The sequence below is a fragment of the Sinohyriopsis cumingii genome, unplaced genomic scaffold (assembly GCF_028554795.1).
Source record: "Sinohyriopsis cumingii isolate HCF-2022 unplaced genomic scaffold, ASM2855479v2 utg001542l, whole genome shotgun sequence".
Lineage (NCBI taxonomy): Eukaryota > Metazoa > Mollusca > Bivalvia > Unionida > Unionidae > Sinohyriopsis > Sinohyriopsis cumingii.
Genome location: NW_028316015.1, coordinates 941960 through 968825, shown reverse-complemented (window position 1 = coordinate 968825; position 26866 = coordinate 941960). Strand labels below are relative to the sequence as shown.

General features: G+C 38.6%; 1 protein-coding gene and 1 long non-coding RNA gene across 3 annotated transcripts in view; one reads left to right on the top strand and one right to left on the bottom strand.

The window, feature by feature from the left end:
* LOC149771972 (pre-mRNA-splicing factor RBM22-like) overlaps positions 1 to 26866 on the top strand; it is a 76196-nt gene that overhangs the window by 22180 nt on the left and 27150 nt on the right. The window contains exons 3-5 of the mRNA XM_089948012.1: positions 2525 to 2687; positions 14363 to 14463; positions 24728 to 24900. Coding sequence (XP_089804138.1) covers positions 2525 to 2687; positions 14363 to 14463; positions 24728 to 24900 — 437 coding nt within the window. The remainder of the gene's footprint in view (positions 1 to 2524; positions 2688 to 14362; positions 14464 to 24727; positions 24901 to 26866) is intronic.
* Positions 2816 to 26866, bottom strand: part of LOC149771971 (uncharacterized) — a 65223-nt gene continuing 41172 nt past the window's right edge. For both annotated transcript variants that reach the window (XR_016418081.1, XR_016418080.1), the window contains one exon: positions 2816 to 3568. This is a non-coding gene — a long non-coding RNA (uncharacterized LOC149771971). The remainder of the gene's footprint in view (positions 3569 to 26866) is intronic.

Below are 26866 nucleotides of genomic sequence, written 5' to 3'. Positions count from 1 at the left end.
TTCTCTCCCCTCTCCTCCACTCCACTCTTCTCTGCCCCATTAGATGCCTTGCTACAACAGGAAATATGGTTGCTCATCAAAAAAAAAGAGGCAATGGTGCTTGTGCAAAGACCACAATCCGCAGTATTTTACTCAAGGCTGTTTATTTTTCAGAAAGCAAACAAGAAGTTGAGACCCATCATTGACAGTAAACTTAAGCTGCTTCTCAGTTTGATGGGATGAGTGTGCCACCAGTCCCGATCTGACTGACACATTTTGACATCCCTATCCACCCCATGTCATGAACATATTCTCTGCTTTGTTTTCTGCAATACAGTTTACCAGTTCAAATTTCTCCCTTTGGCATCAACATCAACCCTTGGTCTTTTACTGAGATTATGGATTATGTTGTCAACCTGTTCTGATTGACAGCATCTGCAGTGATGGCAGGGTACCTGGATAACATCCTCCAGAATGATATTGTAAGTTCTATTCTACCCCAAGGCAGGAACAATCTCCGCTATCTTTCTGATCAATCCATTTCTAGTGAACTGGGAAAAGTCAGACCTCTTTCCATCCCAGAACCACCAAACCCTCCAATCTGAATAGAAGAATTTGTATGAATTTAATACTTTTATGCAGACATTTCAAGCACAGTTGTGCCCCTCTTCAAATCCCCATCAGTGGTGCAACACAGGTTGACTAACCATGGGAATCCAGCTGGAAAATCACCAAGTGGAAATAATAGTAGGTAACAATGCCAGTACACAAATTTGGGATGCCACCTGTTGCCAACCTTCACTAATGTCAATGACATGTGAGAGCCAAGGGAGCAGCCTCTACACATCAGCTTCCTAGAAATGAAGGCTGTCATCAACGCCTTTCACCCAAAAGCTTGGGTCGTGCATGCAGTCAATCCTTTGGGAGGGTTTGTGGGCATTTGCCTCCCCTCCCTTGGTCCTGATACCAAAAATAGTCCAGAAGTTACAGGTCAGAATGGCAAGATGATTCTGATAGCCCCTCTCACTGATTTATTCATTCTAGCGATAGATATGCCCAGAATATTCCAGCCTACCCGAGTCACAGTGGCAAGATGATTCTGATAGCCCCTCTCACACAAGTCCTGAGTCACTGATTTATTCATTCTAGCGATAGATATGCCCAGGAATATTCCAGCCTACCCGAATCTTTTTCAGCAGCCACGGTCATGGGTGGTCCTGCCCTGCCCAGACTGTCCTCTGCAACTTCCCCTGCTCTTATCAAGACAGCTTTGCAAGACAAACAGTTCAAACCTTTGATTGTGGAGAGAATCTCGAGCAAAAAGGCCAGGAAAGTGATATGTTTTCAGGGACTGTTGCCATACCAACAATAGCATCCCTCTGTATGCCTCAATCCCTCAACTGCCAACTTATTTTCTCTGGCTCATTGAGGAGAAACAGTTGGCCCCAATTTCTATCAAAGGCTACCACCCCATGATATTGGACACATTCCAGCATCTATGCAGTTATGATTTTGGGCATGATATGCACCTATCTGATCTTTTAGACCTTTTTGGTCCTAATTGACCAAAATCCCTCACTCTGTAACATGGCTCTGTTTAAATTCATTTGAACCTCTATCCCACACTTTGGTTAAGTCACTATCGTGCTTGTCATTTTTTGTGATAGCTTTAGCTTTAGCTTCCACATACAGGGTAAGTGAGCTGCATGCCCTTTATGAATATACCTTGACACACTCGCAAATGTCTTGCCCTTTTGGTGTGAGCCAGAACACAGGATATCACCATTCAACCCCTTGAACACAACATTTCAATCCAAGATATAATAAACTGAAGATGTTGGCTGGCATGCAGAGTCAACCTTTTCAAGCCTTCATCTCAATAATTTAGCATCACAGAGGCAAACTTCGATTCTGGTAGGTCATGTGGCAGCAGCACAGATGGCCACCAGAGCCATCTAAATCAGTTAACATATCCTGTTAGTTTTGCTGGATTCGCCAGTGAAATTTTGTAGGTAAGATTTCTTCATCAAATCTGGTAATAAGGGTCAAAGATCAAGTGACCCCAGGCTGTGTTCCATAAGTAATTAGGAGAAGGGGGTTATAGTTCATACAGGGAATCCAGCTATTCTTCCTTTGAAGGATACCAGAGGTAGAGGTTGGATGCTCAGTATCCCCTCAGCCAATTGCTTATTCTCCTAATGTAATGTGATTGGGGAATGTATTCGAAGGAGAAATTAAAAACAAAAGTAAAATATGTTTCTCTGAGAATACTTACCCAGTCACACTACTTAAAAACCCTCCCAACAACCCTGCCATGTGAGCATCCTTGTTAGTGTCTCACTCAGCTGAAAACTAGTGACAACTGCTGTGCCAAAGGGAGATAATGGGAAAGAGTTATTGCCCTGTCTGTTGGAAATAGGAAAAGGTGATTTTCATCTTTTAGTCGGGCTGGATTCACGAGGCAGCAGGCAAATGTTCTTAACATAATGTGATTCGGTAAGTATTCTCAGAGACACATAATTTACTTAAATATTTGCTTTTTCAGATGAAAGAGAAGTATGGCAAGGAATGTAAAATCTGTGCTAGACCCTTCACAGTGTTCAGATGGTGCCCTGGGGCTCGAATGAGGTTCAAGAAAACAGAAGTCTGCCAGACGTGTTCAAAACTGAAGAATGTTTGTCAAACATGTCTGCTAGATCTAGAATATGGTATGTAGCAAAAATTGGTGGCCACAGTTAGGATGCATTGAAACATGGTGTACTTAACAAGCCATTGAAAAATCCAGAAATTTGTTTTTCTTTAATGGAATTAGGGTTTCCAGACAGAACAGAACTCAAAATATTTAAAGTTTTTATTACATGAATCTGAGAAAGTACATATCATTTTACTTGCCTAACAAAATATTAACTACAAGTTAAATTGTATCAGTATTTCACACATTTAGCAGCAGGGAGGGCGAATCCTATAACCTTTTTAGGAGTGTTTTTTCGTGAAAATAAAGTTTTCTACAAAAATGAAAATACAAGGTTAATAACGCCAAACTGACCAAGACTTTTCTAATTGGGTTATTTTATTGTATTCCTTTTCATTTACCCACCTAGAACTCAATGTTTGTTGTTGCCCTCCCTGCTGCTGTCTTTCAGCCAAAAATTGTATTGAGACTTATCAAATATCATGACTGTGGATCATGTAAATTTATCGTGATAAATCCATGTAGAGTAGCTTGTGCTTTTTAAAAGAAGTTTTTAAGCTTAATCATATCCATCAGATATGTTTTTTTTCTGTTTCAAAGTGGAATTCCACTTTTCTTCTGACTTAAATCAGATTTTTCTTGATATAGTCCGTTTTCTTATATTGTCTCCGATCCGTTTTTAAACAAAAACGGTCTGTCCGCTCCCATTCCACAATGATTCTTGTAAAATATTTGTTCCATATATTAGTTAGCACATGACTCTTGTAAAGAGTATTCTGATTGGTGAAAGGTTTAAATTAATCCAGTGAATCTTCGTGTAATGGAAATTGATGGCATTGGAAAGAAGAAGCGTGCTTGCAAAACATGGCATCCCGAATTGTTGAGAGAGTCCATGACCTGAAAAATTTAGATGAAAGTTTAAAAAACATATGGAAATGGGAATGGCTGGAGCGAAAAGTTGATGGAAATTTAGTTGGTCAGTTTATAAGAAAACTGAATGCTAGAGGACTGGCTTTTTTGTGATCTGTGCTCTACGGTAATTGCAGTTGGAAGAGTTTGGAACAGCACCTACAAAAGAAGCTGCATATGGAAAAATTGAAGCTCAGAAGGCATCTGGAAAAAGTGCATTTACCCGGTAATTACTATAAGAAGAAAGATTTCTTGCATGAGGGAACAGATGTAGTCCGCTGTCAGAATATGCACACTGCATGTCATCAATACAAGCACCAGCTTGAAAGGAAGAAAGCTGTCATTGAGAGGGAAAAGAATTGATTGCACATTGAGCCAAAAATGTCAGTGTTGACATAAAGGAAGGCTAAAGAAATCTTTGTTAAAGCCGCAAAAAGAGCTTGACTGGCATATCAACAGGCTTTGTACATTGGAGAAAAAGACAAGTGAATGTATGGGATTATTTGTATATAGTTGATGTACTTGGGTGTTTATTTTACTGATTTGTTATGAAAAGAGATAAGTAAAATATATTTGCTGCAAAAACTGAGAAATTATTGTGACTTAATTACAAAGTGAACACTAACATGCACATGAAATAACTTCAGCATCAATAGTACTGGAGAACAAATTCATGTGACAATAAATATTGTGAAATTACTGAAAACAAGTTGAACATTTTTTGTAAGTTTATTAGTTTATCAACTGATTATTTTGGTTTATTTTATGATTATAAGTTGCAGCAGGAGCAGTTTTTTATGAGTGTAAAATGTGTTGCCCCTCGAGACCTCATTGGGGGAGGACCTCCAAAACCCCTTTAAAAAAATTCTGCTTTTTTTATGGAAGACCAAAATCATGTCTGATCCATGTCCCCAGAACATCAAGTCTCATGAATGTTTCACAGAGTATGTTACTGACTCCATTAAACACAAACTAAAATATTGCTGTTATCTCGGATCATTTTAAGTATTTGTGTTTCAGTGTTTTTGTGTCTGCCTCAGGAATATATCAGAGCTGGGTTTGATTATTTGTCAAGTATCACATCATTGTATACTACGAGATTATTAATACATCCATCAAGGTCATCTACAGATGGAGCTTCATCGATATCAGTTGTTGTTGTTGTTGTTCTAGGGTTTAACGCCATTTTTCAGCACAAGATAGGCTATACATGGCGGCCAGTATAACTGGTGGAGGAAGAACCCTATCAATATCAGTTATAAAGTCAACAATAACATTACCATCTTCATCCGGTGACTTCACTTCTTCATTAAAATCTTTTAAGCACATTGTAGCATCGCTGATCATCAATGGATGCTGCCACTAAATACAACTTATCTCACTAGAGACATCTCATTATCAGATTAAGCAATAATTGCATCTTACCAGACCCAGATGGAGCTATGATAATTGCTCTGATAGAATTTGGTAGTGCTGAATGATGCTTGATTGGCTCTTGCTTTCTTTGACTCTGTCAATGGGGTTTGGTTTCCAGTTGATTGATGGTAGACCTTAATCATTTCTGCGAATTCTTGATCTGATAATATTCCATCATTGAGTCCTGATGATATCAGGGATGATAATTTAGCATGTGCATGTGTTTATGCTGATAAAAACATTGTACCAATACCACTAACACAGATCCAGAAGATCCATTAACTGGATAATGATGCAGTGAAAATGTGGTAGATACTGTAAATGTAACACCGAGTACTGAGAACCCATATATACCAGTAACCTCAGCGGTATGTTTGATGGATTTATTGGGAGACCATAATGCTGATCCAGACCCTACTGTATATACAGCATTGATTGGGGTTGTATGATGAACTATACCATCTGTAATCTTTTTGATGTCAGATAGTTTAATATCAACGACTGGTGGACTTCCAAAGATTCATTAATATTTCTATTTATATTTCTATGAAAATTTTAAAATGCGTTTACATGATATTGAGATCTAAACATGGTCAATCCATTATTAATTGTTTTTAACAAGGTTATCATCGTGGAGTTGTTGTCCATATATTTTTTCATTGCAGCTTCATCATCTGTTGCTGGTTTTCTTAAATAAGCAATGGTAATATTACCCATGTTGAGATTGCCAGTTATTATATCACCAGCCTTAGCAACATATTTACTGATCTCAGTTTTGATCATGGCATTGTTGTTGTCAACATATTTTTTGTTGCCAGGTCATCATCTGATTTTGGTTTTTTCACATTGATAATTGCATTTCTGCTGATGTTGACATTGCCAGTCATTGTATCACTGCTGTTACTGATGCATCCAACAATCTCTCCCATGAGAGTTAAGATTGATTCCTCTGAATTTTTAATTATACCCTCTTCAGCAAACACCACTAAATTATCTTCGGTCACATATGGAACTTGCAGAATAATATCTGTCAATGCAGGACTCAAAATTAGCGGTAGTCCACTAGCCTGAGGTTAGCAGATTTCCCATCAGACTAGTAATTTTCATAATGTTAATAGTCTGATGGGGTAGTAAGTCTCGGTTATCAATAGTCAGCGTTTGTTTACGCCATTCCCTAATGAAAACTTGACTTAGCAGATGTTCTGTAGAATCAAAGCAGTGGCCATTGTAAACACAGTCATAAAATATTAGCATGAGAAGATGAAGTCAATTTCTGCCTCGGAAAGGTGCATTTCTATAACAAGAATCCATCCAATTGTGTGCATTTCACTTAGCAGCGCAAATTATGGTCCCATCATTAACAACGGAAGTTTGGTAATTGATCCTAATTAATCTGATAACGAATTAAATGAGAAAATGACGTGGTATCACACTTTATTGACTCGACCACAGTAACAAAGCGGTATACCACACAAAAGAACACGACAAAAACTATTCAAAGAAATTAGTTTGCACGTTTTTTTTGTTTAAGGTTCTTTTTTTTTGTTGCTCGCTACCCAAACGCTCTAACAGTCACAAACAGGAAACTACATATTTTACATTTCCATCGAAATAATTATAAGAATTAGATCAGTTTATTATGATTACGTTATTGACACATCCTTTCCATACAACTACTTTTTCTATGATGATAAAAATAGTTTTTGTATTTATCCCTTACAAGTGTGAACAAATAATTGAATACACGTGGAGATATCCAAGCAAAATGCCGTACATTTATTGGGAATTAAATCTCTGAGCATGGGCATCAAAGACTTGAAAATTTTCTGCCTTATTTTTAATTTCAACAATACATTGAGGTTCAATTAATTAGGAACAATTACCAAACTTACGACTTATGATACCATAATTGGAGCTGTTAAATACAACGCGCTGAGTGTCAGATGGCTTCGTTTGATGGGAACACACATTTTCCAAGCTGAAACTAACACTATCTTCTGATGCTAATATTTTATAAAAGTGTTTACAATAGCCACTGCTTTGATCATGCAGAACATCCGCTGAAGTTAAGTCTTTGTTAGGGAGAGGCCATTTAATTGTGGGAGGGGGCAAAGACACATGTTTTGAAACGTGTTTCTTGCTCTAACTTTCTTATATAAAGGACACTGTGCCATTCCTTTTCTTGCTTTAAATAATTCGCGTCAGCTATATTATAACATCTCGTATTTCAAAACAAGGCACAATTCTCTCCTTATAAGACAGACAAAATGTGGCATTTGATATAAGGTGTTAAGCCACTGGAAAAAAGCAAAAGTTGAATGAGAATGATGAGGAATAATTCTTATGATAGGGAAAAGCGTAATGGAAAATTTCAGAAGAAATGGACAAAAGACAGGGAATGGCTGAATTATGATGAGGAAAGTAACGTTATGTGGTGTAACTGGTGTACGCGATTCGCAAAAACAAACATACAGAAAACATCCAGTTTTGTTGCGGGTTGTTCGAACTTTAAAACTGAATTGGTAAACATACATGAAAGCTGTGTGACATTGTTTTGTGAACATGACTTGTAAAGATTTGGCGGGACTAGTAAATTTCTCAATATACTAGTGCAGGGCTTGAATTTAACACAAATTTCTTTGTAGCCAGAAGGACTAGTGTACTGAGAAATTTACTAGTCCTGCCAAACATTTACTAGTCCTGTCCACAAAACAATGTCACACACTTGTATTGAGATTAACAACAATTTTATTTCATAAATAGCATTATCATATGAAATGCAGAGGTACAGAAGTATAAATCCTACTTCAAATCATCAATTAGTCAATTCACATTTCCGACAGGAAATCTACTAGCCTTGGGCTAGTGGACTACCGCTAATTTCGAGCCCTGTAGTCCTTCTGGCTAAAAGAAATTTGTGTTAAATTCGAGCCCTGCAATTGGATATTGCTCGTCTTTAATCATCCTTGTCGATCCTGAAAAAACAATAACTTCATTTTGGTCCACGTCTGCAAGGCACAAAAGATTACCAAGCACATCTTTGACCTGGTCAAGGGTTGCATACTTGGATAATTCACCTTGATGTTTGAGACTCAGAGAAGATCTTCCAAAATTATCTACCATTGTATATTCACTAATGTCAGTTTAAAACGATGATGGATGGCTAAGCTGTTTGGTGGTATACTCGTGCACGACTTTATGAGGCTGTGTCATTGATGATGACACAGCATTGAATTCAGTGAGTACTTCGTGGCCACATATTTGCGGATCAGTTATTGTGTTGGTAATGTTGAATGCCAGATTGGCGGAATACTTTGAAGTCTGTCAACATATTTTAAAAATTCCTTTGGCGGTGCCAACCCATAGGAATAAAAATAAACAGTTCCACGTGGATCAATCGCGTATGCAACCCAGTGAGTACCTATACCAGAGCTTCCATGAAGATTGATGATACTGGTTTCAACACTGTCTGGTTGTTTTGGTAATTGCTTACGCATAAAACACCTCTGAAGTTTTTTATTTTTAATCGCTAAGCAGCATAAAGTAAAGAAAAATTGGAGATGGGAATTATCAATGAAGTGTCCCGGGTAGTCTTAGACCTTTCCCCATGGATTGGTTCATGGCAGTCTTAGACCTTTCCCCTTCTTTTTGGGAATGTTTAGTTCATGACCTGTTGCTTTCTTTAATGCCACCTCAGCAGCGGTTCCAACAGAACCAAGTGCAGTTGCTTTTGAAACAGCTGGGTCTGCAGTGGCTATCAAGTCTGGTATAGCTGCAAGAAGTGGAAATATACCACCCATCTTGATTATGTCTTTAATGGCATCCACAGAGAGATTAAGTCATATGCTGGTTTTTGATCCACCTGCAATTTGTTCTGATTTCAGCAATATTTTTATTCTACAATTCGTTTTTGATACTGATTGTAGCTTTTAAATCTGACCAGGAGTCAGAGTAACAATAACAGGATGATATGACATTATAATATCATGAGCGATTTAATTACATGTTTTTGACTGGGGCATAATGGCTCTCATTTGTCCACCAACACCTTCAAGTAACATTGTATTATCTGAGAGTATAACAGCAATTGCTCTATAATTAGCAATAGCTCCTATTGTCACATGAGCTCGAAAGTGTATATCAACGACAGATTGTCTGAATAAATCCAAGTGTTCCAGTGAGAAATAATAAATCTGATACAGTGTTATAAAATCTAGTTGCAATATTTGTAGACCAGAATCAATATTTTGATCACATCCCATGAATGCTGTCAAACGATGATATGCACGTGCTGCATGATTATTTTCAAAATTCAATAGTATATCTTCAGATGGTTCTTGATGTCCATTTATCCTCAGTGAAACTTCAGTAATACCAAGTTTGTCAAATATCTTTATACTGTGTGTTTGTGAATTTACTTGTGCAGCATCTTAGAAAGCAACAAATATATGTTGCAGTGCAGAGACACCTTACTGTGATGCTATCTGCCATGTGAATAAACCATTAGTGCTACTATGAATATTATCTGTGGTCATCATCAACTATGATAATGCTGATTTACCACTTTGATCCATGAAAGAAATCAACCGTTGTTCCTCATTGAGTGATGGAGTTATTACTGGCATCCATAATGAAAATTTTGTCATTATTACTTTACCAGCATCACCAACAGGGCGCCAGATTGCATCATCGTCAGTAGCCTTTCATACGAGTACAGCTGTATGTTTGGCTCCGAAAATGACCTTTCTGACATTTTTGCAAAACCCAAAGATATGTGACAGTGGAATTGCACATGAAAATCTTCTGTGTCCATCTTTCAGCATTGATCAACGTGCTGAGAATCATAAGTTGAATTCTGGATAAACGCTAATAATCATGTTTTCCACATCAGCATCAGCAGCGCCGGCATTGTTTCTTGGTTATCTTATATCATACTGTCTGTTGTCAGGGTTGATAGTAGTATCACCAGCCTACTCTGTTAATTTTTTTTCCACAGCTTCATTGATTATTTTACTAACATTTGCAGGCAAAACTTTAGTGCTGGGTAGTTTTTGGCTGAGGTCGGACCGCTTGCAATCTGTGTATTAATTGTGATAGTCTGTCCTTGAGTGTTGAGAATGCTTTACCAGCAACATCACCAACAGCACCAGTACCTTTATCACAAACATCAGTAGCTTTCATTCCCAGTTGTTTTGGAGTCGGTATTGCTTTTGAGGCTATCCTTCTGAATAAACCCTGAATAACATCTCTGTAGGTAACTTTATAGGTTGGTATTCACAAATTTATCACCCTGACCATGATCAGTCCATATTGAGCATTATATATGATCATCTTATTTTTTTTCACTGATCTAATTGTATACCCTCAGTTATCAATGATTTCATCTTCATGGTAATCATTGGTGATTTCATCAGTAAGGGACAGATAAACATTAATATCCATGATACCTCCTGTAATTAATCTCTGGCAAATAGCAGCTGCTTCATTAATGATTTCTGGGGAATTATTACTGTCTCTGGCAAATAGCAGCTGCTTCATTAATGATTTCTGGGGAATTATTACTGGCTTGTTTTCCGCCAATCAAAATTTCTAGTCGTTCAACATCAGCAAGGGCATTGCTGGGGCATGGAGTAATAAGACCACTTCCCCTGGTACCTGTACCAAAAGTGACAATACCACTTCCAGTGGCGCAGAGATCAGAACTTGTATCTTGCCATTCTTCTTCATCAGCTGTTGTTTTATTTGTGTTTTTTTCTCTGCTTTTAATTCCTTTTCTTTTCTTGCTTTTTCAAGTTTCTGCTTCATCTCTTCTTCTCTTTGTTTTCTTACTTGTTTTACTTGTTCCTGATACTCGTGTACTGTATGTTTAAAGAAGTTAAACTGATTAACATCATCCTCAGATCTGATCTGCTGAATATCATAAGCAATATTATATACATCCCTAACCCAATCACCATATTTCAGATTATCAACAAATTCGGGTTTTACATACTTTTCTCTTTTATGATATCCATACGCAGCAATGTTATTTGATTTGGATCTTTGATAATAGAAATACCTTCAGGCGTAAATTTATCTATTATCTTGGTTCTAGCTTTTGGCGGTTCAGGTTGTGATTGAACTTCGTGTTGTGGTTGAGGAGGTTGCCGAGAAAGTTGCTTAAAGATGGCCAGCAATATCAGAAGGCAATGTTTCGAGAGCCTTTTGTGCATTTTGTGCATAATGGCATTTGAAACTTGGTTAGATGTTCTGCAGATTTAGTTGTTAATATTATAGCCTTTAATACAAGTGTTATACTTTGTTGGTTCGCTTCTGAATAAACTCATTTGTAACAAATAATGGAATGTTTATGGATTTTAATATCATGGTGCATTTAACATTGTATGTTCCTTTGATTGGTCTTGGTGTAGACCTTGATCTCGCATGAGTTTACATATGCTAATTAAACATGCAATTCCACCTATGACATTTTGCCTTACATTGAACAGCAAAGAAAACAATATTTGAGTTCAGTAGTACGAAAAATAGAGTTATTTGAAAATACAGTGGAACCCCGCTACAACGCGATGATCGGGGTCCATAAAATCGGATCGCGTTAAAAGCGGGGTCGCGTTAATGCGGGGTTTTACAATATTTAACTTTTTTTCCGAGAACATATACGTGTATACATGTGCAATGATCAAAAGTCGGCTTATCATCAGATGAATATTAACTGGAATGCATTAATTAAGATATATTCAAAATAATCGATGGCTAATATATTTATAGGTTATTACTGTGCATTAAAAACATTTACTAATTTTTATTTGTTTGAACGATAATACAGATTGACCGATAATACCAGACTATCGCTATATCATGAAAAGTGTATCAACACCGTATGCTACCGTGCCGTCGTGGCATGCAGTTCATCCATAATGGATGTAATTTCATTGAAAATCGTACAGATTTAAAATATTCAATAATTTTGTAATAGTCTGAATTCGTCGTGTAAAATATAGGATGAACAAAATATTGAAACCATTTACTTGCCGTCTGATATCGTACGGTCATTGCATGCAGCTATTCCCGGGTCTACATACGGTGTCTGTATTGGATATTATTTACTTTCAACTGTTTGTTGTTTGATCACACCGCCAAGCACAGCACACATGTTGGCGGCTTTCGTCCTTTGATGTTTATTAAATTGTGCGACTCTTGTATCAACCACAGCTTTGTCTGCTGCTTGGCTGTGATTGCAGTTAAATAAGAAGCCCATGTCGGCTATTGTTTGAGCAACGACTGTATACAGATTTCATGGAAGACAATCACAAAGACGATTTACTGGCTTTACTCATGGATCCGTAATAAGTAACACTTCCGATAATGTTTACTTCGGCTTAACAATTCAAAAACCTAATGAAACCAGTTTTCTCTTCTAGAGTAGAATATGGAGCTTCACCACAACCTGTTCAAATTGATAAATTTCAGAAGCCAAGCGTTGTACACACTATTTCTCGTACGTTATATATATCGTATTATTTTAGAATTCATACACGATCACTTCTCCAAAATCACTTAAAGAACCTGGATAAATTGTTAAGTTCCGATCGTTTATTATTAAAAGTCATACGCGAATTCTTCCACCAAATTATAATAAACGTTTTACACACTATTTCTCGTACGTTAAACAAATATTTTCACAGTCCGATAAAAATACTCGTAAATGAATTTAAATTTCAGGAACCATGCCACGATCATATTATTTTAAAAGTCACAACTAATCTCATGCCCCAGATGAAGTTAATTTCTTGTTTTGTTTTTTTTACTTTTCTCCAAATTTTTTTTTTTCATGTGTGAATGAATATACGAAATTTCGGGAGCCATGCTACGACCGCGTTATATCCGAATTCGCGTTATGGCGGGGCGCGTTATAGCGGGGTTCCACTGTAACAACAATGGAAAACATGGAGAATCAGCACAGGAAGGCCCTCTCCTCATAGCTCATAATATATTGCATGCCAAAGGTTGTTGTGACCACAGGGTCATCTGAACTTTAGTACATTTTCTTTGCACATTAAGGCATGAGCATGTTGACTGGGTGCTGCGTTTTATCTGTTATTGTAGATTGAAATCCAACCAGAAACAAAACTACCAAACTATGTAAGGTTGTTCAGATATACTTAATTGTGGCATTACTGGTTTATTGTGATGTCTGTTTCATGCTACATTGTAACATCATCTGCCCTTGTGCTCCTGACATTTTCCTCATGTGTATTAGATAAGATCTTCACATTCTTTGCCACTGTAGAGAAAAAATAGCAGAAAATGAAATATGAATTAAGTTTGATGCAGTTATCAAAACATGGTTTTCTTCAGGTGACATTGTAACACCAAACTTACATGATTGTGGCAGTGGTATTATTCTTCCAAATGGAGATAACCAACTGCAAGAAGTTTGGGCTGAAGGAGGAATTACTAGGCTTACTCTGTGGGAGGATTTTATGAATTTTAATTAGCTGAAATTGACAATGACCTAAAGCTACCATTAAAAAAGAAAGCCGACAGGTGAGAGTGAAATTGATGATGAATAGAGAGAAAAGAGTACAATAGGCTGGATAGATCTTTATTGACAGAACTCAGATTTACAAAAGGCCATTTACATGACCATCAAGCACAGCACCGACAATGAATTTAGACCTGAATCAAAATGAGTTTGATATTTTCAGCATTTTTATTCAGTGTTGAATTTTGTGGGAATTGACTTTGAATTTCATGGAATTATGTGTGGATGAATGAAATATTGATGATGAGGACCAATCACATTTTTGCCACTCAGTATGAGCGTTTTATTTCTGCATGTTGAATGAAACATATACCATTGTGTAGATCATTTTTTTCGAGAACATTTATGCCAATTTTGAACTTAGTGGAAAGAATACAAAGCAAACAATAATCAAATTCTTTCACATAGCCCCTTCAAAATATCAGTAAGATAATGTCATTGAGTCTAAGGGATATAGATCCTCGGTGATCCCTCTACCTTCATGCTAAAGGGAACTACCTAGCAGTTTGGCTCAGTGGATTATGTTCATATTTTGAAAATTCTGCAAGAAATGCTTGATTCAATATTAGTTTTATTAATATTAAGAGCAGTCACAAAAACCTCTGCCAATATTTAGTCCTATGGATCAAACTCAGACAAGGCAGTAGCCATCAGCTGTGTTTTAGAAATTTGTTGCTATTTATTAAGTTGTTGCAGTTTTATGATTTAAAAGTTAGCAAAGTTTGTAAGGTCACACGTACAAGCCATTAAATTGTATTATTCTTAACAATAATTTGTACAGTAATTTACAAGTCTGAGAGTTTTTTTTTTATTTTTAAAAGGACTCCCTGTCCAAGTGCGAGATGAAGCCCTGAAAATTCATGAGAACATGCCAAAGTCAGATGTGAACAAGGAATACTACACACAAAATATGGAGAGAGAGGTAACCCCAAAAAGTCACAAATTTTCACAATTAAGCAACAATTGTAAAAATCACTGTAATACTTTAATTATTTTACAGTCCCTATGAGAATTATTTAGATGTGTTTTCCAGTGACTCCGGTTTATTTGTATTTACATAAATGTTTATGTTAAATTGTATGCAAGGAACAGTTGTTTAAACAAGTGAACATGTTTGGCCTTCTGGCTTCAGAACTGTTTATTTTGTTTAGAAGGAAAATTGGTAAGTATATTTTAACTAATTAGCAAACATAATTTGTTTGGTGATATTATATTTTTTTTACAATAAAGTCTTTTTAATGTAGGCTCAGTTTTTATCTAGAATCTGTGTAACAGTTAGAAACAGTTCCACTGTGTTCATTTAAATTGATTTTGTTAATCTGAATCCCTGGCTCATTCAGATGAAACACAAAGGTGTGCGAAGAAAGTGTCTGGATGAGTTTTTTTTTCCTGTCTGTACCAGATGACTGCATTTGACATGAAAACTTTTAAATGAAAAAAATAATCATTAGTTGTAGCTTTACCTATGCTGGCTTCCCATGCCATTATATGTACTTGTTAATAAAAGTTGTATAAAACACTGAGAACTCTCTTTCTTACATGGAAAAAATGACTGGCAAATTTATGCTACTGTTTACTACGTCTATAGAGATCACAGGGGTGCACTCTGTATGCAGTACATACAAGAAAGGTGAGTTATATTGACATTAAAGATTGGTACAATGGACTAGTGGTTAGAGGGTCTGCGTCAGATATGGGAGGTCACAAGTTTGAGCCCCTGGCCAGGTCATACCAAGGACTTATAAAAATGGTACTTAAGCTGCCTCGCTTGGCGCTCATCATTAATATGTTAGTGTTAGGGCTGGTCGGCCAGGTGTCAGGATAATGGGACTGGATGGAACATGATGCTACATGTCTGTGGCATGATGCCCCAATGCTAGACATCACTATAAACTGTCACACTGCCAACATCATAGCGATATGACTGAGAAAGAAAAATTGTTAAAGCTATGTTAAAAATCTAAATCACACACACACGTGACGTTATGAATATTATAATTTATTTACTATATTAAAGAATAATGTCAGCAGAGCCTGTGGGAAAGTGTGGCCAAAAGAATTCTTCTTTGGACACTCATCCAGATTGTATTAAATATTCCAAATGTACAAGAAACAATCATTGTACATTTTGTAAATCTATGTCTGTAGAAAGCTGGAATCTTGCAGATTCCAGTCGCACTTATCAGAAAAAGAAGAAACTTCATTCTCCTTCTTCATTGGAATTTCCAGGTTCTCCGTCACTGAAAATAAGGTGTCTTCTAACCAGAATACCCCTCCCAGCATGTTGCTACCTCTCATTGTTACAGAGATAACAGTGACCATGTAACAGCATGTCACTGCCTCCAATGGAATAGGAGATTCACTGCTCATCCCATAGCATATTGCTGCCTCCTGTTGTGGAGAGATGCACCATTTGCCTCTTAGTGTGTCACTGCCTCCCATTGTGAAGAATATGCACCACTCATCTCAGGGTGTACCACTGCCTCCCATTGAGGAGGAGATGTACCGCCTATACCATAGCCCGTCGCTGTCTCCCTTGGAGGAGGAGATGCACTGCTCTTCTTATAGCTTGTCGCTAGGATGAATCAGCACCACACCTTCCTTAGTGATGCATCAGTTGATGATCCTGTATCCTCTGATCATTACACTACGGCCTCATGGCGTGTGGATAAGGTATGGACTGAGTTGTCCCCCCCCCCCCATTATGAACATTAGGAGTCTCACCAGTGAGCTCAGACTAGGCTAGGGGATCTTGCCCTCATAACAGGCAATACAGCAGATCACCTGATCACCGAGTGGAAACCTTTCAGAAGGCTAGAGGTGTAACTTTTCCAGGACTGACATGTTCTCATCTCTCTCCAGCTCATGCCACTCCAGCCCCTAATCACTGTGTTGCGGTATGGGACTTGGCGCAGAGTGTTCCTATAACCCTCTTTACCTGCTAGAGACTTAGTGATACCTATGCACTCCCCAACTCATCATGTCCTAGATGATGCTACGTCCATTCTGGTAGACTCTAATGAGTTCAACATGGATTAAACACAAGTGACACCTGCTCTTACGCCCATTCCTTCATCTCTGTGAGATATAGAGGAGGTATGGTCTTTTGACAAGGCAATAAGTGAAGCCTGTCACCTTACCCCCTGACTTGTCCTAAAACCTGCCACACAGTCCAAAAATAGATCCTTCCAGCATGGAAATTGATGACAGGCCAAAATATTAATCAACGTCAAGGGTGGGCCATTCCCTCCTCATCGTGGTGACCCTTGGTCTCTTCTGACAGCTTTTGGGTACATTCCCCAAAGTGGCCAACGAAACTTCCCTATCTTGATGGGGGCACATGGGTATTTCAAGTGGAGCCTGGGCACACCTTTCCATAAAAGACATTGAAGTTATGGAACAGACAGTCTGACTGCTTGTCACAATAGTTTCACATGCCGACCTCTTCTCAGCCACGTCTTTTAGTATGCTGAGAGCTGTACCTTCAGTGCATGCCAGGAGCTGAAGCCAAGACATATTGGTATGTACTTTATGTTTCTATGGCTTTGTCAGCAGAACTTTTTCAAATCTGCAATGACGTTGCTTTGGACTACTTTATCATAGTAAAGACATCCTTAGGGGGTGCCCCGAGTGGCCGAGTGGTCTAAAGCGCTCTTCGTTACGGATCACTGCCATCTCACCTCTCTGTGGTGGTTCGAGTCTAAGATTCAGCCAATGTGGGTATGTGAGAAAGCTTGCCAGTAGCTTCTCGAGGGTCGGTGGTTCTTTCCAGGGTTTTCCCTGGTTCTTCCTCCACCATTAATACTGGCCACCATGTATAGCCTATCGTGTGCTGAAAAATGGCGTTAAACCCCACAACAACAACAACATCCTTAGGGTTGCTCTGCTTGAAGCTAAGAGTCTCTTTGGAGGCCTCAGTCCTACCGTGTTATCTTAAGACTTATTGGATCACCAACATGAATCCTTCACATCCACTCCTGGCCCATTGCACAGCCAGGAAGCATGTCACTGTGAATCACCTTCAGTGGCTTTCTGCCAGGTGAGTCAAGTAGACACAGCCCCAGTCCAATATGAAACCTCAGAATGGACATCATCCTTCTTGTCCGTCTGGCTCTCAGAAACCAAAAAAACACAACATGGAAAGGAAGGAGTCAGTTTTCACAGCTCCCTTCTTTTCCCAAAGGAAGGGGTGGGGGACAGCCTTAAGAACTTGAACCCTCTCCTGCCACACATCCCTCAACCCACCGGAGCTCACGTAGGCCTCTTTTCTGAGGCCTGGTATAGCTTTACGAATGATGGTTAGGTCCTTTTAATAGTGGACAGGGGTACTGACTCCAGATTCAGGAACTACCTCCTCTATCTAGGACCCCCATCTTTCTTCACCAATCCAATCTTGTGAAACTGATTAAGGAATTTCTCATCCATTTACAGAAAGGGGCAGTCGAGAGGGTCCAGAACAATTAATCACCTGCCTTCTATTCCCATATCTTCCTGGTCACCAAGAAAAGTGGAAAGTTTTGTATTATTATCGACCTCTCCCCTTTAAACCAGTTTCTTTGGGATGAACCTTTCAAGATGGAGGCCACCTCCACAATCAGGAATGTACTTTGAGCTTTTAATTGGACAGCCTCCGTTTACCATCAGGATACCTATCTACACATCCCCATATTTTCAATCCCAGGTACTACTGTTTGGAATTTCTTACACACCCAGAGTTTTTACCCGAGCTACTGGAATAGTGGTGGGATACTTCCAGTATTTTGATGACTGGCTGATCACATTGTTCAGATCCAGTCCCTTGATCAGGATCTGTACTGCTGTTGGTCCGTGGTAAGTCAGTTGGGCCTATTGTCCAACCCTGAAAAATTGGAACTCCATTGCATGACTTGATCCATGTGGGGATGAATTTTCTCACAAACCAGAATTTAGAGTTCCACTAGATTGGATAGATCAAATCCTGGCTGTGTTAGAGACGCTATGAGCAAAACTTTGTTTTGTCTGTTCATCTATACCTGTCCCTTATGGGAACCTTGAATGCCACTTCCAGCTTGGTTCTATTAGGATGTCTTCGTATGTGACTTCTGTAGTTCCTCCTTCTCACAGGGTGGAAACCTCACAAAGATTCTTTTTCAACACTAATCTTTCGAAGACCAGCATTTCATCACCATTTGCAATGATGGATGAATTGGGACAAATTCATGGAGTCCCCATGCATGCAACCAAACCTCACTCCTATCTGTTAGCCAATGCATCAGATTCTGGTTGGGCATAATTCTACATTGACTTTGGACCACATAAGAATTATCCCTCCATGTTCACAACATAGAAATGGAGGCTGTTTATCTAGCATTGTAAGGGTGTTGATGTGCTATGGTCTCCTCCAACAACACATCCATCTTAGCCTATCTCCGACATCAAAGAGGTACACATGGCCCTTATCTTTGTGTAGAAGTCTGGAACCTCCTGTGCTAGGCGACCTTGGAGAACATAATACTCAGAGGTCCATGCAATAAGAACATTTTGGCAGACAGTTGTTTCAGAACTGGCAGAGGCATCCTCTCAGAAAGGACTCTTCACACACACACACAAGTTAAATTAATCTGGCTTTTGCATCTTGAACCAGCATGTACAGTTCTTCGGGTTGTCAAAAAGTATGATAATCTTTATCAAATAAATATAAACTGCCAGTGAAAGGTTAGGTTATGTTCTGAGTCATTTAGTTGATATTAAGAGAAACTTTAGTGGCAAAGAAGGGGCTTTCATGCTGTAACTTGCTCTGCCCCTTTTTAACCACTAAAATTTCTCTTAATATGAACTAACTAAAAGACCAGCTGAAACACTTTTTCTTTCAAATTGTTGAATAATTATGCTTAAAAATTTTAATTATTTTGTTTAGTTCAGCTTTTAGATGACTCAGTAAGTTTCCAAACAACCCACATGAAGCATGCACAGTCTATCTGTCTTATAGTAACCATTTATCATATCATAGAGTGGATTCTGTGTGGGAATGTTTGTTGAATAGTGTATTTGTTACTAAAAACAAACACCTTTCCCAAGCTGAAGATGAAAGTATTGGTGCAAAGATGTGCTTTGCATTGGTTGCTAAAGTACAGATAATACTAAAGTTTTGTGAAAAGTTATACTTTTTCTGAATCAGTTATGAGTGGATACCCAGGAATGGTGCTGGCTGCTGAGAAAAAGGGACATGAACTGATGGTGGCATGGTTATTTCCTTTTTTTAGAAGAGTCAGTTTATTACTGTTTTGTTGTAAGATGGCATGAGTGTACTATGGGTTACTAGATGGCATGAGTGTACTGTGGGTCACGTGATGGCATGAGTGTACTGTTGGTTACTAGATGGCATGAGTGTACAATGGGTTACTCAATGGCACGTGTGTACTATGATTTACCAGATGGCATGAATGTACTATGGGTTACTAGATGGTATGAGTGTACTGTGGGTTACTAGATGGCATGAGTGTATTGTGGATTACTAAATGGCATGAATGTATTATGGGTTACTAGATGGCATGAGTGTACATTGGGTTACCATATGGAATTAGTGCACAGTGGGTTAGTCGATGGTGTGAGTGTACTATGGGTTACTAGATGGCATGAGTGTACTGTAGGTTACTAGATGGCATGAGTATACTGTAGTTTACAGGTGCACAAGTGTACTGTGTACTACTAAATGGAATGAGTGTACTCTTTGACTGCACGATGGCATGAGTGCACATTGGGTTGCTATATGGCATGAGTGTACTTTGGGTTGCTGTATGGCATGAATTTACTATGGGTTGCTAGATGGCATGAATTTACTATGGGTTACTCAATGGCATGTGTGTAATATGAACAATTAGATGGCATAAATGTATTATGGTTTACTTGATGGCATGAATGTACTATGGGTTACCAGATGGCATGAGTGTACTATGGGTTACTAGATGGTATGAGTGTACTATGGGTTACTAGATGGCATTAGTGTATTGTGGATGGCATGAGTGTATTCTGGGTTACTATATGGCATTAGTGTACATTGGGTTACTAGATGGCAAGAGTACTATTGGTTACTAAATGGCATGAGTGTACAGTGGGTTACTCAGTGGCATGAGTGTACTGTGGGTTACTAGATGGCATGAGTGTACTGTCTGTTACTAGATGGCATGAGTATGCTGTAGTTTACTAGGTGGCACAAGTGTACACTGTACTGCTAAATGGCATGAGTGCACATTGGGTTGCTATATAGCATAAGTACTATGGGTTACTCAATGGCATGTGTGTACTATGGACAGTTAGATGGCATAAATTTATTATGGTTTACTAGATGGCATGAATGCACTATGGGTTACTAGGTGGCACGAGTGTACTCTGTGCTACTAGATGGAATGGGTGTACTCTTGGCTGCACAATGGCATGAGTGCTCTGGGTTGGAATGAGTATACTTTGGGTTGCTATATGGCATGAGTGTACTTTGGGTTGCTAAATGGCATGAGTGTACTTTGGGTTGCTATATGGCATGAGTGTACTTAGGGTTGCTATATAGCATGAGTTTACTGTGGGTTGCTAGATGGCATGTGTGTACTGTGGGCTGCTAGATGGCATGAGTGTACTATGGGTTGCTTTATGGCATGAGTGTACTATGGGATACTAAATGGCAAAGTGTAGTTTTTGCTGCTAGATGGCATGAGTGTTCTTAGGTGGTGCTCTACAGTTTCATATTTTGCGTAGGGTAGATTTTTAAAGAAAAATAATTTCCCCCTTTTTTCATCAGTGGTTACACTGGCTATTTAAAAAGACCTTGTATATTTTCGGTATTGTTCAAAGAACTTTTAATCCTCTTTATTTTGTTGCATAATTGATGTGTGTAATATGGGTTATAGAGTATACAGCTTGACCCTACTTCAGATGTGCACCTTCACAAAGCTGCTAGCTCCACTTTGTCATTTTCACTTCCGGGACTTTAGATGCAAATTGTAAATAAAATGTGTCATTTGCTTTTTTTATACATTTTATATATATATTGGTTCATTCATTGCACTTTCAGAAGCTGGTATTGACTATTCTGGCAAAATTATTTTTCCCTATTTTAATAATTGCTAAAGATAGTGTACTTCACACTAATTCAGACTAATATTTTGAGCACAAGGGAGCAGTCATTTTAGTTGTTGTTGTTGTGGGGTTTAACGCCGTTTTTCAGCACACGATAGGCTATACATGGCGGCCAGTAATAACACTGGTCAACAGTGAAATCATTACTGACTTGAAAAGGCCCTAATCTGTAGTATTTTGGTGTGCCGAACACGAATATAACCGTGAAAAATTTGTATTGGCTCTCGTTTTGAAGATATTCATATACCTCATTTTCTATGTTTCACTGTGTAAATTTCTCCAGTAGGACTGCAGCAACATCCGGAATAATGATGTAACATTGCATAATACCATCATGCTCACATCATCCACAGTTGATTGCATCATTTTCTGATGCAATGCAATACTAATGCCATGCGGCTGCTGAAGTAAGTTGATGTCAGCAGTGTACTATACATGTGTAGGCCTATTATACTAATGCCAGGCGGCTGCTGAAGCTGACGTAAGCAGTGTACTATATAAAGCCCAATCAGATAGGTTCAGCATTTAAAATATTTTAGACGTTGTGCGAGACAGTTCAAGCTACTGTTACATAAAACTTATTATTTTATCCATTTACGTACAATAAAGAACAGTAATGCCTCGAAAGTGTGTTAATACCGCGGACAATTTTTGCTATATTTGTGGGGAAGTGACATTTGCCAACCAGAAGAAAAGTATCAATTCTCAAGTGAAGAAGGCATATCATCTTTACTTCGGATGCAAGGTTGGTGACCAAGACAAGCCTTGGGCTCCGCATATATGCTGTGCTACATGTACAACACAGCTTTCACAGTGGTTGAATTGCAAAAGGTCATCAATGCCGTTTGCAGTCCGAATGGTGTGGAGAGAGCCAAGCAACCACCTAAATGACTGTTACTTCTGCTTGGTTCCTCCTCTTTCCGGCGGAATAACGAAGCGAAAGAAGTCGAGAATAGTCTACCCAAACATTCCGTCTGCATTGAGACCAGTTCCACATGGTGAGGGACTTCCTATTCCAGAACCTCCAGCAGAATATTCTCTTGATTCATCTGACGAAGACAAAGGTGAGTCGACCTGTTCTTCTCCTGGTCCATCAGCATGCAGTGATCCAGATTTTCGCTGTGGTGCATCATCAACCCCACACAGAATAACACAGGAAGAACTAAATGACCTGATTCGTGATTTGGACTTATCAAAGAACAAGGCAGAATTGCTAGGATCAAGACTCCAACAATGGAATCTTCTAGAAGAAGATGTCACAATTACTGCATATCGAAAGCGCCACCAGCAATTGGAGCCTTTCTTCAGAAAGGAAAGTAATCTGATATTCTGTTCCGATATTGAGGGCCTCATGAATGCTTTAAAAATCACTCATGACCCACAAGAATGGAGACTATTTGTGGACTCTTCGAAACTGAGTCTCAAGGCTGTGCTTTTGCACAATGGAAACATTCTTCCATCTATTCCAGTAGCGTATGCTGTCCACATGAAAGAGACATACGATAACTTAAGGCAGCTACTGAATTCCATTGAGTATAACAAGTACAGCTGGCACCTCTGTGGTGATTTGAAGGTAGTTGCCCTTTTAATGGGACTGCAGCAAGGATATACAAAATACATGTGTTTCTTATGCGAGTGGGATAGCCGAGCAAGGGAAATGCACTACATGAGGAAGGAATGGACTCACAGGCAGAATGTAGCCATTGGAGAGAAGAATATCCAACACCCAGCTCTGGTTGAGGCTCAGAAAATCTTGCTACCACCCCTTCACATCAAACTAGGTTTGATGAAGAACTTCGTGAAAGCCATTGACCGGACTTTGCCAGCATTCTGATACCTGCATGAAAAATTCCCTCGACTCAGCGAAGCAAAGATTAAAGAGGGAGTTTTTGTGGGTCCTCAGATTCGAGAGCTTTTCAAAGATGACCGGTTCAACAACTTGCTGGAAGGTGACGCGAAACAAGCATGGAATGCTTTTCGCCTAGTTTCTACAAACTTCCTCGGAAATGTTAGGGCAGAAAACTATAAGGAACTAGTAGAAGACATGTTGATGAAGTATAAGAAACTTGGCTGCAATATGTCTCTAAAGATTCACTTCCTTCATTCCCATTTGGATTTCTTTCCTAGCAACTGTGGTATTGTTAGTGATGAACACGGCGAACGTTTTCATCAAGATATCGCAACAATGGAACAAAGATACCAGGGAAAATGGTCCACTACAATGCTGGCTGACTACTGCTGGACACTCCTCAGAGATGCTCCCGAACAGCTGTACAAGAGACAGGCGAAGAAATCTAAGATGTAGTCAATGACTTGATTTTTTATAGGTAGGCTATTACAGTTGACCTTTTACTATTGGAATGCATTTCGTTATGTAAACATTAATTTCTTGCAGATTACAAAAAAACTAGAGCCAATTTTGCAATTTGACTGTCATATTTGTGTTCAGCACATAAAAATTGATAAGAATTGACTAATTTTATTTCAGTAACATGACTTTTGTAAAAATTTGTTGTCCAGTGTAATGGTGGAGGAAGAACCCGGGAAAACCCCGGAAAGAACCACCGACCCTCGAGAAGCTACTGGCAAGCTTTCTCACATACCCACATTGGCTGAATCCGAGACTCGAACCAGCGCAGACAGAGGTGAGATGGCAGTGATCTGTAACGGAGAGCGCTTTAGACCACTCGGCCACTCGGGGCCCCCGTCATTTTAGTTAGCTGTGTGCTTAGATCATGTACAGTTTCCACAAGTACAGTATCCAAAGTATGTCAAAGTAACATAGAGCTATGCCAACATTCCATTGTGCATTTTGCAAATATAAACAACTTCACCTTATACCCGCAACTCTCTCAGAAGTTCATAATATCTGTAGAGTGCCCCCTTTGGGTTGCTTTATGACATGAGTGTACTGTGGGTTTGATTTATGGCATGGATGTATTATGGGCTCATGAGCAACATTTTAACAGAGGGAACAAGAAGACCCACAGTACCCACACACACATAATATTTGCATGACTAGTATATGCATGAATCCTTCAGAAGTGTAAATCAGTATTATTTTGGTCTGTCTTCAGATTGCAAACAGTGATGGCTCCAATCCTGTGGGGGCTCTTGGTAAATCTGCAGCTCCTAGTGATATGCTACTCAAATTAGCCAGGACTACCCCTTATTACAAAAGAAACCGACCACATATCTGCTCATTTTGGGTCAAAGGGGAGTGCAAAAGGGGTGAGGAATGTCCTTACAGGTATGTTATTGTTTTATTTCTGTTAAGGCTTGGAAGAAGAAGTATAATTTTTTTTTACATGCACAAGATTATGTTGATCTTACCTGACTCAATTAGAGCCTAATAACCTAAAAAAAAACTGTAGCATGGACCTTATAACACCTGGATATCATACATTGCTAGACAGTCAATTATTAATTAGATTCTTTATATACTTACAAGTCAAGTCCAACTGTAAACAATGTAGACCCTGAGCTGCCATCACATAATGCACTTGCAGATCAGGGTATGTATTGTTTGTTCTACTGATTCCTCCTAACTGCTTAGATCTAGATCTGCTGGTGGACCTAGGTCTGTGCAGTTTGCAATTGGAATTGACTTATAAACAAGTGTGGATGGTATTCCTCAGTGGAAAAATGTACATAATGCATAGTTACATGGGTGATTTAGAATTGCCATAATAAATAAAGCAGCATGAAAGAGTTTGAATGGTGAGCTGACTAGGTAAATTTTTATCAAGGTTTTGTCCTGTTAAACTTGCAGAGTAACTGTCAAATGACAAGCAAATAAAGGGTTAATTTTGCCACCTGCCACCTGTTAAGGAAAACACAATTGATTGTAATTTTAAATCACTTTATGAACTGAGTCATGTGTATTTAGATAATAATTTAAGATTGGCTATTTGGTACACATTTTAACATTAGAACATATTGTTTCTCCAATATCATCCCTGGTTATTGTTATTCAGTTCATTTAGAATGAACTGAATAATTACTTTGAGAAATTAACTTTGCATGGAGTTTAATTTGTGGGAATGAATGTGGTTTTGAAGTTTATTGTTGTTGTGAAAACATGAATGTTTTTAATGCAAATCATTCATTTAAATGCAAAATTTAAAATGATTGAAGTTTTAGTATAACAAAAATTTAAACATGGTGGACACTTCATTTGCAGGTACAACTTCCTAGGTTGATGGTATGTATGGATGCAAGCATAGCAAACATGGGTGCACATGATTCCTGCTCATGTGTCCAGCTCTTGTTCATCTATTACATATCAGTATCCAATAGATGAAAGTCATACTGGAAGCATTTCATGGAAAGGGCATTCTCATTCTGTCTGATAACTCCACTTTGGTGATTTATATAATGAGGCAAGGGGGAACCAGATCACTGACCTCTGCATTCTTGTTGGCATTTTCTAAGGTGGTGTCATCAGTGACAGTTCCACATACAAACTCATCATATTCCTGGCAGACTAAATATATTAGCAGACTCCCTGTCACAAGATAATCAACTAATACAAACAGAATGGTTGCCAGTCGTGGATCTGAAGGCCTGGGCAGTCAACATTCTTTCCAATGATTGGAATGGCTGGAACACATAATATTACACTCCAGCTACTTCTGATCCTAAAGGGGCAACAAAAAGCAAAAGAACTGTAGTGTTGCCTCATCTCGATTGTTCACCTCAAATGAGAAAACTTGTGTATAAACAACTTACCAAGTATGGCAGCAGACATCCCAAGAAAAATAGAGATATTACCTCAAGCAACCATGATGGCAGGTGTTTCATCCACATCAAGAATTGTTAAACCTGCATGTCTCGAGCACATTAAACATGCCCTCGAGAACAAGCAGTTCTCACAACGGATGATCAAAAGAATTGCTTGAGAGAGAAGGCCTTCACTTTGAACATATATGAGGGGGTGTGGAGAATTTTCTAACAGTGTTGTTAGTCTGAACATTGTTTTCTGCTATAGACATCAGTAGCTAACTTCCTACCTTTGGCTCATCAAAGAGAAACAATTCTAATCACAGTAAGTCTACGGGCCCACAATCTTTGACATGCTGCATCATCACAAAAGAAAGATCTCACCAATCTTCCCTCAAATTTTGATTTAAAAAGCCCAAGGATTCCCAAAGTAGAATCTATCAAGGGTTCTAACCTGGCTGAAAAAAGGCACTATTTAATAAGACTTACTTTTT